Here is a 14,986-nt window from a genome sequence, read left to right as displayed (position 1 = left end):
ACGCAGTCGACAGCCTGCACGTCATTTGCTAAAATGGCTGATAACTCAGACGGCAAACCCAAGTGGGAGCGTAAATGGTTAAAAAATGAGCATTCCGTCAGCAAGTGGCAGACAGTTAAAACTTGGGCACAAAGTGTACAAATTAGTGGGGTAGCGTTACTTATCAAATGACGATGGCTATAAAGGCAGTGTCCAATATGCAGCCGAGTTAAAATGACCTCCTCCCGGTGGGAGGGCTGAGAGGAACTTGTCCAAGCCACTGGGAGAGGTTTAATAAGCCAGAGCTTATTCCCATGAAGAGAGGACCATTGGTGATGCCAAAGGGACACCACCTCTGACAGATGGCAACACAGAGATCAGCGGAGGGAATATAGGAACTAGCAGACTGAGGTACGAGGACTGCAGCCTTGGCAGCAGTGTCAGCAGCCTCGTTTCCTGGCAGACCGACATGACCAGGAACCCACATAAACATCACAGTGGCTCCACCAAATGTAAGCAAATGACAGTTTTCCTGGACCAGTTGCACTAAGGGATGGGTGGTGTACAGCACATATAGACCTTGAAGGATGCTGAGTGAGTCTGAGCAGAGGACACAATTGAAAAGTCTGTGTCACCGGATGTACTCCATGGCCTGATACAAGGTGAAGGGCTCGGCTGTAAATACTGAGCAGTGTGCCGGAAGCCAATACTGAAAGTCACAGGTGCCAATGAGGAAGGCACACCCGACCCCATGGTCAGTCCGAAAGCCATCAGTGTATACTATCGCAACATTCCATGCGAAGGTCATGAAGCTGAAGTGATGGAGTATGGCTGGAGTAGTGTCCTTAGGAAGCAAATGAAGGCTAAGGTTAACATGGGCCACTTCACAAAGTCAAGGTGGTGAAGGGTTCACACCCACCGGGAAAGTTGCAGGTAGTGTGACGTTAAGCCGCTGGAGCAAGTGCTGAAAGTGGACTCCAGGAGGTAACTGAGATGAGGGACATGCCCCATACTGGTGATTAAAGGGATCATCAAAGAAGGAAGCATAGGATGGGTGGCCATGCATGGTAGGCAAACAGCATGCATACTTTCTGAGGAGAAAGTCACAGCGGTAGGACAGTGATATTTCAGCAGCTTCAGCATACAGACTCTCAACTGGGCTAATGTAAAAAGTGCAATGGCCAAACGGATGCCACAGTGGCGGATAGCGTTGAGATGGCATAAGAGGGATGGACATGCAGACGCATTAACAAAGCACCCATAGTCAAGTTTTGAACAGAGAAGGGACTGGTACAAACGGAGGAGGGTGGTTCAATCGGCACCACAGGAAGTACCAAGTTTCCTATCGAGCATGATCCCTACGAATTTCATAGTTTCATTGAATGGAAAGGCAACGGGCCCAAGATGTAAAGATGGTGGAAGAAACCATTTCTGCCGCCAGAAATTCATACCAGCAGTTTTGTCAGTGGAAAAATGAAAGACATTGTCGATTCTCCAGGAGTAAAGACTATCAAGACACCACTGAAGATGTCGCTCAGTGAGACAGCCCCATGTGGAAATGCAATAGCTGGCAAAATCGTCAACAAAAAGGGAGACAGAGATGCCCGGTGGGAGACAGGCCATTATAGGGTTAATGGCAATAGCAAAGAGAACAATGCTCAGGATGGAACCCTGAGGCACACCGTTTTTCTGGATAAAGGTGTCTGACAAGGCAGAACCCAAATGAACCTTGAAAACTCAGTACTTTAAAAATTCCTGAAGGAAACAGGGCAGGCGGCCACAGAATCCCCACATGTAAAGAGAATGCAGGATATCATTTCTCCAGCAGGTGTTGTAGGCCTTCTCCAAATCGAAAAACATGGCCACTGTCTGGGATTTCCACAGAAAACAATTCATGACATAAGTGGACAAAGTAACAAGATGGTCAACTGCAGAACACCATGCTCAAAATCCACACTGTGCATTCGTTAGTAAATTGTGAAACTTGAGCCACTATACCAGTTGGGCATGAATCATATGTTCCATCACCTTGCAAACACAGTTGGTGAGAGACAGATGGCAGTAGCTAGAAGGAAGGTTTTTGTCTTTACCGGGCTTGGGTATGGGTATGACGGTGGCTTCACACCAAAGTCTGGGAAATGTGCCCTCTGCCCAGGTGCGGTTGTATGTGTTAAGCAGAAAGTGCTTGCCCACAAGAGAAAGGTGCGGCAACATCTGAATGTGGACAGCATCTGGCCCTGGGATGGGGGATTGTAATGAACTGAGAGCATGATCTAGCTTCCTCACAGTAAAGCTAGCATTGTAGCACTCTCAATTCTGATAAGAGAAGGGAATTTCCTGAGCCTCCCCCACTCGTTTCTGATGGAGGAAGGCAGGGTGATAGTGGGAAGAGCTTGAAACTTCTGCAAAATGGCAGCCCAAGCTGTTGGAGATAGCAACAGTGTCCATGATAACATCATCTGCTACTGTCAGGTCAGAAACTGGCGAATGGATTTTTGTCCCAGAGAGTCATCGGAGATTGGTCCACATGACAGAGGAAAGGGTGGAACTGTTAAAAGAACTAGTGAATGAAATCCAGCTAGCTTCTTTACTATCCTGAAGAATGCAATGACATTTGCATGGATCTGTTTATAATGCATGCAGTTCAATATCGTAGTATGATGGTTAAAAATGTGGAGAGCACTTCTCCATGTACAAATTGCATCACGGCATGCCTCAGTCCACCAAGAGACTGTGACATGACATGGTAAAGGGGAAGTGCAAGGAATGGAATGTTCTGCAGCAGTAAGGATAACGTTTGTGAGACGTTCCACCTGGTCATCACAACTGGGGAAATCTTGTCCTTCGAAGTTAAAAAAAAAAAAAAAAAAAAAAAAAAAAAAAAAAAAAAAAAAAAAAGGTTCTAAAGGCTCTGAGCACTATGGGACTTAACATCTGAGGTCATCAGTCCCCTAGAACTTAGAACTACTTAAACCTAACTAACCTAAGGACATCACACACATCCATGCCCGAGGTAGGATTTGAACCTGTGACCGTAGCAGTCGCACGGTTCCAGACTGAAGTGCCTAGAACCGCTCGGCCACTCCAGCCAGCTCGAAGTTCACCAGGGAGGAGTAAAGCCTCCAGTCAGCCTTAGTAAGCTGCCATTTGGGTTTGCACGCAGGTGTCATAGTAGTCAACAAATGGATAGCACATGGAAAATGGTCGCTCTAGTAGGCATCAGAATGAGTTGACCACTCAAGATGATGGGCAACCTGGGCAGCGCAGAAGGATATGTCCAAATGGGAATAGGTGTGCGAGGATCAGAAAGGAAAGTGGGTGCCCCAGTGTTAAGGCAGGCAGAAGAGGTTGAGTTGATTAAGAAGATCAGCCAGGAGGGCACCTCTCTGACAGGTTCTGGGCGTACCCCAAAGTGGATGATGCACATTAAAGTCACCGAGTAGCAGAAAAGAGGGAGGTAGCTGCCCAGTAAGCAGAAAGAAGTCTGCCCTGGTGACATCGAATGACGGAGTGATATAAATGGTACAGAGGGAAAAAAATCAGGTGGGGAAGAAAAAGGCAAACTGCAACAGCTTGAAGATGGGTGGTCAGGGAGATTGATTGACTATGAATGTCATCCTATATGAGCAGCATGATGCCCCCATGAGACGGAATGCTGAACTCATGGGGAAGGTCAAAATGAACAGGGAAGAAATGTGAAAGCTCAAAGCGGTCATGAGGGTGCAATTTCGTTTCCTGAAGGCAGAGTACAAGGGGATGCTGCGATGTTAAAAGAAGCCGTTAATCCTCTTTGTGGGACCAAAGGCCACGAACATTCCTTTGGAGGAGGGTCATGATGAGGAAGAGATGTAAGGGTGTCACCTCAGCGGCTGCCGAGTGACAGCCTGTGAAGGGTCACTGCTACACGGTACAGAAGCAGGAAGATCCTGCTCCATGGGGTCCACAGAAGCATTGGCTTACTTGTGCTGTCAGTCTGTGGAGTCCAGCACTGAAAAATGAATAGTGGTGCACACTGGCGACATGGAGGCCAGCCGGGCTAAGGTATCACAGGGCAATACCATCAAAGAAGATCTTTGAGTCAGTGAAGGAGAAGACAGTTTGCCTTTGGTGGACTTCTTTGAGCCTTTCTGGTTAGAGGAAGACTCAGGTGTTGTTTGGCTGGAGGGACGGAGGAAGTCTTCATGGGAGTACTCCTTCTGTCCTTTCTGGCCTACCGGTTGTGTAGCTGGTGCCTTCGTCCCTTGAGGCAAGGGTTTGATGGCTTGTTGCACAGCTGGACAGGAGGATGGCAATACTACCTTGAAAGGGGGCGATTTCACAACCTCAGAGCTGAATTTGAGGTTGCATTTCTGCATGGACATGTCCTTCATGGAGCGAGAGGTAGCAAGAACAGAACTGTAAGTGCCAGATGGGAGAATGCAGGGATTTTGACTAGCCAATAACTTGTGTGTAACTGGGTAAGGCACTTTCTCCTTTACGTAGATCTCTTGGACTGCCTGCTCATCAAGATACACAGGGCAATCCTGAGAGAAGGCCGCATGGGTGCCATTGCAGTTGATACAGTGGGGAGGAGGAGGCAGACAATTGCCCTCCTGCACATCCCTACTACAGTTTACACATTTGGATGGTTCTCGACAAGATGTTCTAGCGTGTTTGAAAAGATGACACTGGCAGCAGTGCATTGGCTTCAGAATGTACGCCCGGACTGTGGTAATTTCATAGCCTACTTTGATCTTGGACGGAAGCACCAATCTATCAAAGGTGAGAAAAAGAGTGCAGGTGGACACTAAGGAGGAATCTACCTTTTTCATCACCCGATGGATGGCAGTGACACCCTGATCAGAGAGCTAAGATTGGATTTCGGGCTCAGTTAGACTGTTGAGCAGCCTAGTATAAATAACACCAATTCAAAGTTCTGTGGACCTCGACACGAACAGGGTAGCCGTAGGAGAAGTGAGGTGGCAAGCAATTGTTGTGCTTGAGAATCAGAAGGAGTCTCCAAAAGCAAAGTGCCATTCTGTAAATAAGAGCAGGATTTCACAGGGCCAGCAATTGCATGAACACTTTTCTGAATAATAAACGGATTTACTGTGGCGAAGGACTGACTGTCTTCTGTATGTGATACCACGAGGAACCATGGTGCAGCAGGAAGGGTCATTGGATCATCAGCCCCATTACGCTGACATTTTGTAGACATTGGTTGCTAAGATAATTGACTCATTGCAAGAAAATTCCCCATGATTGCCAGCACCTCCGATGGCGTGTTCCTTCCAACTGGGGGCCTCCTTCACAAGGAGGCATACCTGCCTTAGGTGATTGTTCACACCTCCTGAAGACCTGACAGAGGGACCAATTGGCAATTTGGGAAGGTTGCAGCTCAAGCAATCACCCCTCCCTGGGCCTGGCCTGTACCAGGGGTACGTATGAACCCTACTGGTCGACCCGAGGCTAGGAATTACGCATTACCCAGTCACCTGCTACGCACCAGATGCATGGGCTGGCCTTCAGGAGTGTACAGGGAGGAAGAAGAAAAAGAGGAACCTCAAACACCAAAGTGGAGGAATGAGAGGGGAAGGAAAACAAAGAAAGGAAAAGGGAGCATAAAAACAGTGGTGAGACTGTTCTTACATCAGCTACAGCCAATGCGGAACATTCCCAGTAACACCCCAGACATGTTCCCCAAGGGAGGGGAAAAGTATAGCAAGGGGATAGACATGCAGCATGGAAGGGAAAAGATGCTGCAAAGGCTGGGGCCCCGTGGCAGCAAAGCACGAACCCACCAAAGAGTGGCGAGCCCCCTGGGGGGGACGATCCTTAATGATGACAAAGTAAGCATACACAGAACATCAAGTGATCAAGTGTAAGATTAACAGTGCTGCTGCCATTTATTAATCTGGAATTTTTACAGATAATAATAACTAGCAAATAAAAAGAAAAGGAAAGAAGTAAACTGAAGTCAGGACATTTTCAGATTGGGAACCATAAATGGTTCTGATTTTGACTCATGTAAAATATGTTTCTCCATTATATAGATTTGTATCAACACCTAGTTCTGTATTTGCTTGCTACACATTACTTGCTGTCTGTCTTTTATTGCATACTTCAAAGAAAGTAACACCAGGTTCAGAAGATCTGTTACAAGGAAATTTTATCTTCTGTTTTCTAACTGTCATGGTAGCATTAATACTGGTAAATTCTTCATGTTTAGAACCTTATTTGGTTTTGGATTTTAACCATTATGCGTGTAACTGGTGTTCTGGTTCTAAATATATATATTTGCCTGTCACAAATAATCTGTAACTCTTCCTGCTGCAACAGAGATGCAAGTGCTACAAATCACCTATCGTACTTTTTTCAGTGAGCACTTTCTTGTAAGAGAATATTTTCAGAGCTCTTCGATTTCAAGCAGGACAAATTTTAGTGTAGGGCTATGGAAATTTAATGCTCTGTTCTACAGGAAAACTACCAACTTTAAATAAAGGAAAACTATCAACTTTAAATAAAGCATTTGCACTAAAGAAATAATTGCAGTGTACAATAAGGAGAGATATAATAATAATAATAATAATAATAATAATAATAATAACAAAATACCTATGATGCAGGAACTTATTGTATTATTTATCACAGGGATAATAATGTGAATAATAAAATAAAGGTGAAGAACAAAATAAAGCTTCCAGGGTCAAGGATCAATGACATACTAAAAGCAAAGTTGTGACCAAAACATTAATTTTATTGTATTGCAAATTTTTCTCAATTAATTTTAATTTATATTTCTTCTCAGCATAACAGCACAAAGAATGTTACAATATGCAACATGTTCATAAAAGAATGTCCTAGTTGTAAATTTTAATAGCGTCTCTTGTAAGCATTGTAAAATGTTGGTTTAAGATCACAATTAAAGATAAATCAAACAGGTTTAGATAAGCACATGCGTGAGTACTGTTTTGTCATTTTCCCACTTGCAGCATAACATATGCAGAATGGTGACTCCTGCATGTAAATCATTTTGCGTTCTGCAATTTTCCAAGAGTGAATCTATAGTTTCAGTTCACTGTGCATTTCTCCTTAAGGTTTAACTGTGATCCCCCATGTGGCAAAAGCATTTGCTGATGGTATAGTCAATTTGGAATGGCCAGATGTAAGTGTAAAGTGATAAGCACAGGAGGACCAAAAGTGTCAGAAGAGTATGTTGACAATGCCAGAGTGTTTTACCTTTTTAGTCCTAAGCCGTCTGTTCAGAGACAAGTTTCGAACTTCAGTTGCCAAAGACGACAGTGTGAAAGGTTTTAAACCTGGCAATACCAATGCGTTTTCTATAACCTGTACTACCAAGAGGGAGCTTAGGGTGGTGGGGGATGGTACTTTATGACCACGAAGAAATTTATTTTTTCATTAATTGTTGTCAAGTTTTGTTAAGAATACCGTTTTTAAGTAGGTTTTGATGTATAAGTAGGGTCTGGAACCCGAAAATATTTTTCAGCGCAACCGTAGCCATACCAATGCATTTTCTGTAATATGTGCGCTGAAGGGAGTGATACTTTATAACCACCACAAAAAATTTTTTAAAATGCAGATTTCATTAACTGTCATTGGCTTTTATTGACAAGCTTCTTTTTGAAGTTATATGGATATGCAAGAAGGCTCCTGAACTCCAAAATATAAATATGACATTTGTTGCAGAAAGTGATGTTCAGTACTAAAACTTAAATTTTGGGATTATATTTAACAGAAAAATTTCAAACAATTATAGATTCTGGTATAAGAATTCATTAAAAACAAAAAATATTATTTTTCAAGAAGAACAGAAAGTAACTCTTTCCACAGTACTGCGAGGATTAAGAAAATGTGTAGATATGCATCCATACCAATTACAGCTGATACACGCTTTAAAGCGAGATGGTTATCATGTATGTTATAGCTTTACAAGCGACGTGTTCCAGTGGGAAGAGTGACACTCCTGATCATGTGGAGTTCAGTGATGAAGAAACTTTTCATTCACATGGGATGAGAAATATCCATAATTTCCATATCTGGGGATCAAACAGTCATCATGAAATTGTACATCACCAAAGAGATTCCACAAAATTCTGTGCCATGTCTCAACATCATGAGTGTTGTCAAATTTTTTCCACTGAATCTACAATAACAGTGGTGATTTATCTGGATATGTTGCAAGAAAGGATGTATCCCAATTAAAAGGTGAACCTATAAACTTCATTTGGCAATGAGATGGAGCACTTCCCCACTGACATCTCCTTGTATGAGAGTGGCTGAACATCGAAGTGCCTGAGTGTTGTATTGCTCATAATGATCAATACAACAAAGCAATTTTCCACTGACCTCCATGTTCATCTAACTTTACACCATGATATGCCTTGCCATTGGTGTTAAAAAGATTATATTTACATTCCAGCACTACCTAATATTTTTGCGGAATTAAGATATAGGACTGAAGATGCTATTTCTTCAATTACTCTGGGGCTTTTAACAAAAACTACGGAAATTGGATTTTGGTTTGGATACATGTCATATAACTGAACATGTGAATATTGAACATTTATAAGAAAAACTAGATTAGTTTACCTTCAATTTTATGTATCATTTGTAATAAAGAATCTAAATTAAACGGTTATAATTCACTATTGAAACTAGGGCATTCTTTTATGCACACCCTTTATTATCATGCATTTTAAGCTTCTTTGATAAAAACATTGATACAACATTAGTTTTACCATTTTTCTTTCTTGTAAATAAGTTGCAACAATATTAACAGAACTTACACCATAGAATAGCTACTATGTGTAGTATTAAATACTTCAGGGATTACTTAAGTGTCCAACAAAGATATTAATTTGTGTTTGGTACTCCTTTATAAAGAATATAAAAGGATGGTCTGCCTTAAATGATACTGGCTCCTGTGGAATTGGGGCCATCCTGTTACGCATAATTGCAGCTGAAATAAAAATCAATTTTGAGTGATATAAAAGCAACAGAGTAATTCAAACTATTTCAACATTTTTTTATTTGTATGTTACTGACATCCAGATTAAGTATTTTAAAGAAGTATGAATAATAGTCAACATACTCCTCCTCCACCACCAGCACCACCACCACCACCACCACAACCACCACCATTCACCCTCTACAACTACAGCTACATCTACATGTACATCTACATCAGTGCTCCACAAGCCACCTTATGGTGTGTAGTGGAGGGTTCTTTGTGTACCAGAGACCCCCTTTGCTACAGAGATCACACATTGTTCACGCGAAAAGTGACTGCCGGTAAGCCCCTGTGTGGTCTCAGACATCTTTAATTGTATCTTGATGGACTGTTCAAAAGATAAACACATGAGGAAGCTATATATTGGTTGACTCTTCCATGAATGTATGTTCTCAGATTTGTAAGAGTAGACTGTACCATGATGCAGAATGCCTCTCTTGCAGCATCCGCCACTGAGCATGCCCATGACACATTTGTGCTTACTAAATGAATATGTAATGCAATGTGCGGCTCATCTCACTCACTCTACCGAGTCTTCTATCTGCCTTTTTCATATTTTATTTGTTATTGTATTTATTTATTCTCATTATTTTATTATACTTTCTTGTTTCAATGTGATGTCAGAGTTGGGTGATCAGTTACCAACAGTTTTCAGTATTATTCTCATATTCTGATCTTAGCAGTGCAACTAAAGCTTCAAACTGCTTCTTGCACCTGGCCTATCTCCTGCTCAATCATCAACTTCTTTCATTTCTTCACACATCCTTAAGAGCCTTTAGGGATGTGAAATAAGTTATGTTATACATTAACAGCCAGGAAACTTCTGTGAACTACACTAATAACAAATTATGACATATGCCAATGTGCATACATGGATAATTTTAGGATTATTTCTGGCTACTGTTTTAGAGGAAAAGCAACTATTTTGAAATGGCCAGTGCTCTTCCTCTTACATTGCTCAGCTGCTACTTTTATCTACTACATCATACAAAGCTTTTATGTAACTTTACATGATATATCTTTTCATCTGCTGATGTGTCACTGAAGTCTATGTTGACGAGATGCCATAGCTAACAAAAAATTAAATAGCGTGGTGAACTGTGCATAATGTAGATATAGTAAAATCAATACTGAACGGTCATTGCTACAATAATTGTAGTCTACATGACTACTATGCAATTCACAATTAAATGCCTGGCAGAGGATTCATCAAACCGTGGATTCATTTAACCGCCTTCAATATATGTCACTATTTTTCCATTCTCGAACAGCGAGTGGGAAGAAAAAACACTAAAATCTTTCCATAAAAACTCTGATTTCTCTTATTTTATTACAATGATCATTTCTCCCTATGTAGATGGACAATAACAAACTATTTTCATATTGGCGGAGAAAGTCGGTGACTGAAATTTCATGAAAAGATCCTGCTGCAATGAAAAATGCCTTTGTTTTAATGATTGCCACCATAACTCAGACATTGTGTCCAAGACACTCTCTCCTCTATTTCACAAAAATAAAAATTAACTATCCTTCTTTGAACTTTTTTCATGTCCTCCAACAATCTTGTCTTATGTGGATCTAACACCATGCAGCAGTACTCCAGAAGAGGACTGACACTGTAGTGTAGGCAGTTTCTTTAATAGACCTGTTGCATCTTCTAAGTGTGCTGCCACCAAATCACAGTCTTTGGTTCACTTTCCCCAGAACGTTATCTATTTGATATTTCCAGTTTAAGTCACTTGTAATTGCAAGCCCTAAGTATGTAGATGAACTCATAGCCTCTAGTTTTGTGTGATTTATCATTTAACTGAAATTTAGCACATTCCTTTTAGCTCTAATATGGATAACTTCACTCTTTTCACTATTTAGAGTCAACTGCCATTTTTGCGCCATACATGTCTAGTCTAAATCATGTTGAAATTGCTTTTGATCATCTGATGACTTAAAGAGATGGTAAATGACACACTGTAAGAGGGCTGCTCAGATTGTCTCATATATCATTTATGTAGATTAGGAACTTCCTTGGGGAACATCAGTTATCACTTTTGTTTTACTTGATGATTTTTCATCAATTACTACAAACTGCACCCTTCCTGACTGGAAATCAAGAATCAGATGATACTTCATAGGAAAGCAATTCGATTAGAAGTTGCTTGTGAGGAATCGTGTTAAAAGCCTTCTGGAAATCTGGAAACCCGTCAATAACACTCATTACTTAGTGTGAATAAAGAGGCAGTTGTGTTGCACAAGAACAATATTTTCTGAATCTGTGTTGGCTATTTGTCAATAAATCATTTTCTTCAAGGTAATTTATAATATTCAAACACAGTATATCAGGCTGTTCCAGCTCGTGGGCTCTGCTGTGAGCCACAGAGCGCTCCCTGCTCCAGGGAGCCGCGTCGCTCGCTGTGACCAGTCAAGTGGGCCGGCACGCCGGCACGTGGCACGGCTGGCTGAGGCAGGCGGCAAGGCAAGGGTTTTGATGTGCCAGCTGCGTCTTACAAGATCGAAAACCTCACACTCTTAGCTGCTAAGACGTGGTGACGTGCTACACCAGGAAATACGATCTTCAGGAAATAAATAAGAAACAAATGTTTTACAAGAAATTGCATACTAAATTTATTGGGCCTCTGTAGTTTGAAATTTTCTTTTCATTGCAAGATCGGAAATATCAGGCATCAAAGTGTTCGCAGCGTTAATGCGGAGGATGGCCTTCATTGTTGCATCCTGAAGAAGCAATCGTTCCTTACTTTATAACTGTTTTCATTGCTCAGAAAAGCTGCTCACATCAAAACGTAAATCCAAACATGCACATGATCTGAGCGGCATTGTTGTGAAGTTTGGGAAATGTTTTTTCTGTAATGAACACTACCATTGTGACAAATACAACGTGATGTAGTACCTCTCTTTCAACAAAGTTGAATTTTGCAAATCAATAATCTCCAATTGAAGCGACGATGACAAGTCATCGGTGGAAACTGAAAAAGGAGTGCTGAATACCTTAAGTTCCATTTCGAAACTAGTGAGGTCTCGGAATCGTGTTTCAAACGACGTGATGAGGTGCTTTAACTTTGCTTGGTAATCGCCGAAAGTAGTACCATCAGGTAGTTTTAAAGAAGCAAGATGATTGAAGAACGTTAGATGTCCATTACTCATCTGTCTCTCAAATAAACGTAACTTTTCCATGAACACTTTGATCTGGTCGTGCATGTCAACGATTAGCTGCCCTTTGCCCTGCAATGACAGATTTAAATTATTCAGATGCATAGTTATGTCAGCTAGGAACGCCAGGTCTGATATCCATTTTATATCTTTCAGACAACGTATTTCTTCCCCTTTCATTTCGAGAAAATGGGTATTTCCTCACTAATGGCAAAGAAAACATCAAGAACTTTTCCCCGACTCAGCCAATGAACTGTACTGTGGTAAGATATATCCCCATACTCTGCTTCCACATCTTTCAGGAATCCTTTGACGACGCACAAAATTCACACAGTTCGCGACATCTTTCATTACACCACCTAGCTCTACTGTTTCAGCACACAGTGCCTCTTGGTGCATTACAGAACACGAACTATGTTGCATGTTTTGATACCCTCCGTATTACGAATCCGTTTTTAAACATACATCTACTGGTATGTCGTTCTTAAGCCTGGCTACCAGTTCTCTGCGTGCAACGCCTTCTACCTGACTGTATTTAATTCTGTATATTGTACCTCTTCGCAGAATTAAATACTTTATGACATACAAAACACTGCGGTCGACCATCCCTCTCAATGAATAGAAAGGTATCCTCCAATAGAGGTACAGAGCTCCCGCGGCTAGTCATAGCTGTCATTGAGCACGGATTATTACAGCTGCATGCGGCCAGGGGGCAGTGAGTTCGCTTTCCCCCTCCATGTGGGCTCCGAGCTGCCGCAGTGAGTGCTCCGGCTCCCTGGAGCTCGGTTGGAACAGCCTGCAGTATATGTTCCAAAATCCCACTGCGAATTGACAGTGACATGGGTCTATAATTCAGTGGATTTCTTCTATTTTTTTCCTTGATTATTGGAGTGGTCTATGCAACTCTCCAATCTTAAGGAATGGCTCTTCAGTCAAGTGAGCAGTGGCATATGTTTGCCACGTATGTTACTACTGAATCGGCATGCACTGAAAGGAACGTAATTGGTATACAATCTGGAGCAGAAGACTTACCTTTACTAAGTAATTTAAGCTCCTTCACTACACTAAGGATTTCTAAGTTACTTACAGTGGCATCTGTTCTTGATTCATATTCTAAAATATTTAGTTCATCTTATTTGGTGAAGGAATTTTGGAAAACCATGTTTAGTGGCTGTGCATTAGTGGCTCTGCTTTGGTAACCTTATCACTGTTAACATGGAGTGAAGATATTGATTGCATCTTGCTGCTGGTGTACCTTAATTATGAACAGAATCCACCATTTGGTAGCTCTATGAGACCAACTCTTCAGTGACTGTTTAACCTGATATTCCATACCTCAACAAACTTATGAGTTTCCTTGCTCACCAAGTTGAGGCTGTTACTAAGGCTAAAAGCAGTATTACATAGTACCAGTGTGATGTACACAGGGAGTGATGAATTTTTTGTTTGGTGTATTTAGATGGTTGTTATTGTAGCACATTTAAGTCTGAAGGAATTATGTCCCAAGTCATTTATTGATTACAAAGACAGCTGAAGAGTAGTCACATCAATTCAGCATAAGATTTTAATATTCTACTAGGAATGCCATCATAGTCAGCAGAATTATCACTTTTTGCTGATCTAATGAAACCTGTTATTTCCTTATGGCTGGACATTTGAAACTCATGGCTGATGGGTGGTGCATGCAGTGTCTGTATAATTAAATCTAAAATGTAATATTATTAATTTGAAGGAATCAACAGCTCCACTCATCAAGCCACCCACAATATTTTTCTGCATAAAACAATTACAGTAACATTCACAATTTTCATACAGCAAACTGGATGGAAAATTTATCATGTTGTTATATTTTCTAAAACATTTGAATAAATAAAAATTGAGGCTCCCATTTATTTCAAAATGGACATATTGCCCCAAATTTGAAATTGTGAGACACACAGGATGAAGACACATAAAAAAGGCAAATAACTAAATATGGTGGAGGAGACTCAAAGTTTTAGGATGTTTATATGGGAGGGATTGTTTGATAGGCTACCTCCAGAGGCACTGAGAAATACTACATTTGTTAATGTTTCAAATCGATATAGGATATGGTAGCTATGCAGAGGCAAATAGGCTTGCACAAGATAACTAGGATGGAGAACAGCATCAAACCAGTCTTCAGACTGACGATGACGACGACAACCACCACCACCACCACCACCACCACCACTACTACGTACAACAACAACAAAAACAACAACAAAGCAGACAGCAAGAAGTGAAGTGAGAATGAAGCATGCCTAAAAATATTTGGGGCATTAGATAGGTGGAAATGGTCTTTAATAAAGAGTATCACTCTGTGAATACTAAATGGATAGAAAATCCTGTGAGATATAGAAACAATGAAGATATAGGAAATGAAAAGCCTGTATGATGCAAAACATATGCACGACTGGATTATGAAGTATTCTGACAAATGAGAATATGATGATGCTAGCAATTAACAACCGAAAACATTTACAAAACAGGCAACATGCTAGATTGAAGAACTTTTGAATAACAATGTGGCAAACATAACTGGTACTAAAAATTGAAGAACCTATGATAAGTCCAGTGTCAGGTTTTTGTGAGAGGGAGTTTAAGGAGAATTGCTAAGTAATGGTGGGTTAACAGGAACTTTGGGCTCTAGATAAGAAATTCAGATCAACTGCAGCTGAACAGTGGAAGACTTCCTGTCAAATACATGGGTATCCTCAACTGAATCATATTATCTGATACATTCACACAAACAACTGCAAACTTCAGAGAAAGGCTTATTTCATAAATAGCCTTTATATGTTTTCTATTCAAGCT

At 41.0% G+C, this 14,986-nt stretch overlaps 1 protein-coding gene across 6 annotated transcripts in view; it reads right to left on the bottom strand.

Moving 5' to 3' along the window:
* The window catches only part of LOC124596608 (leukocyte elastase inhibitor-like), a 170,053-nt gene that overhangs the window by 18,628 nt on the left and 136,439 nt on the right, over window positions 1-14,986 (bottom strand). For 2 of the 6 annotated variants that reach the window (XM_047135829.1, XM_047135831.1), the window contains exon 9: window positions 8,802-8,938. The exons of 3 other annotated variants lie outside the window; for them this stretch is intronic. Coding sequence is in view for 1 of the 3 variants with exons in the window: in XM_047135826.1 (XP_046991782.1) it covers window positions 8,802-8,938 (137 nt within the window). In the remaining 2 variants the exon portion in view is untranslated. Of the gene's footprint in view, window positions 1-6,995; window positions 8,939-14,986 lie in introns of those variants that run through there. One more of the 6 variants, XM_047135826.1, reaches the window with a different exon arrangement.

Source organism: Schistocerca americana, chromosome 2, assembly GCF_021461395.2.
Source record: "Schistocerca americana isolate TAMUIC-IGC-003095 chromosome 2, iqSchAmer2.1, whole genome shotgun sequence".
Lineage (NCBI taxonomy): Eukaryota > Metazoa > Arthropoda > Insecta > Orthoptera > Acrididae > Schistocerca > Schistocerca americana.
This window is presented reverse-complemented; position numbering and strand designations above follow the sequence as displayed.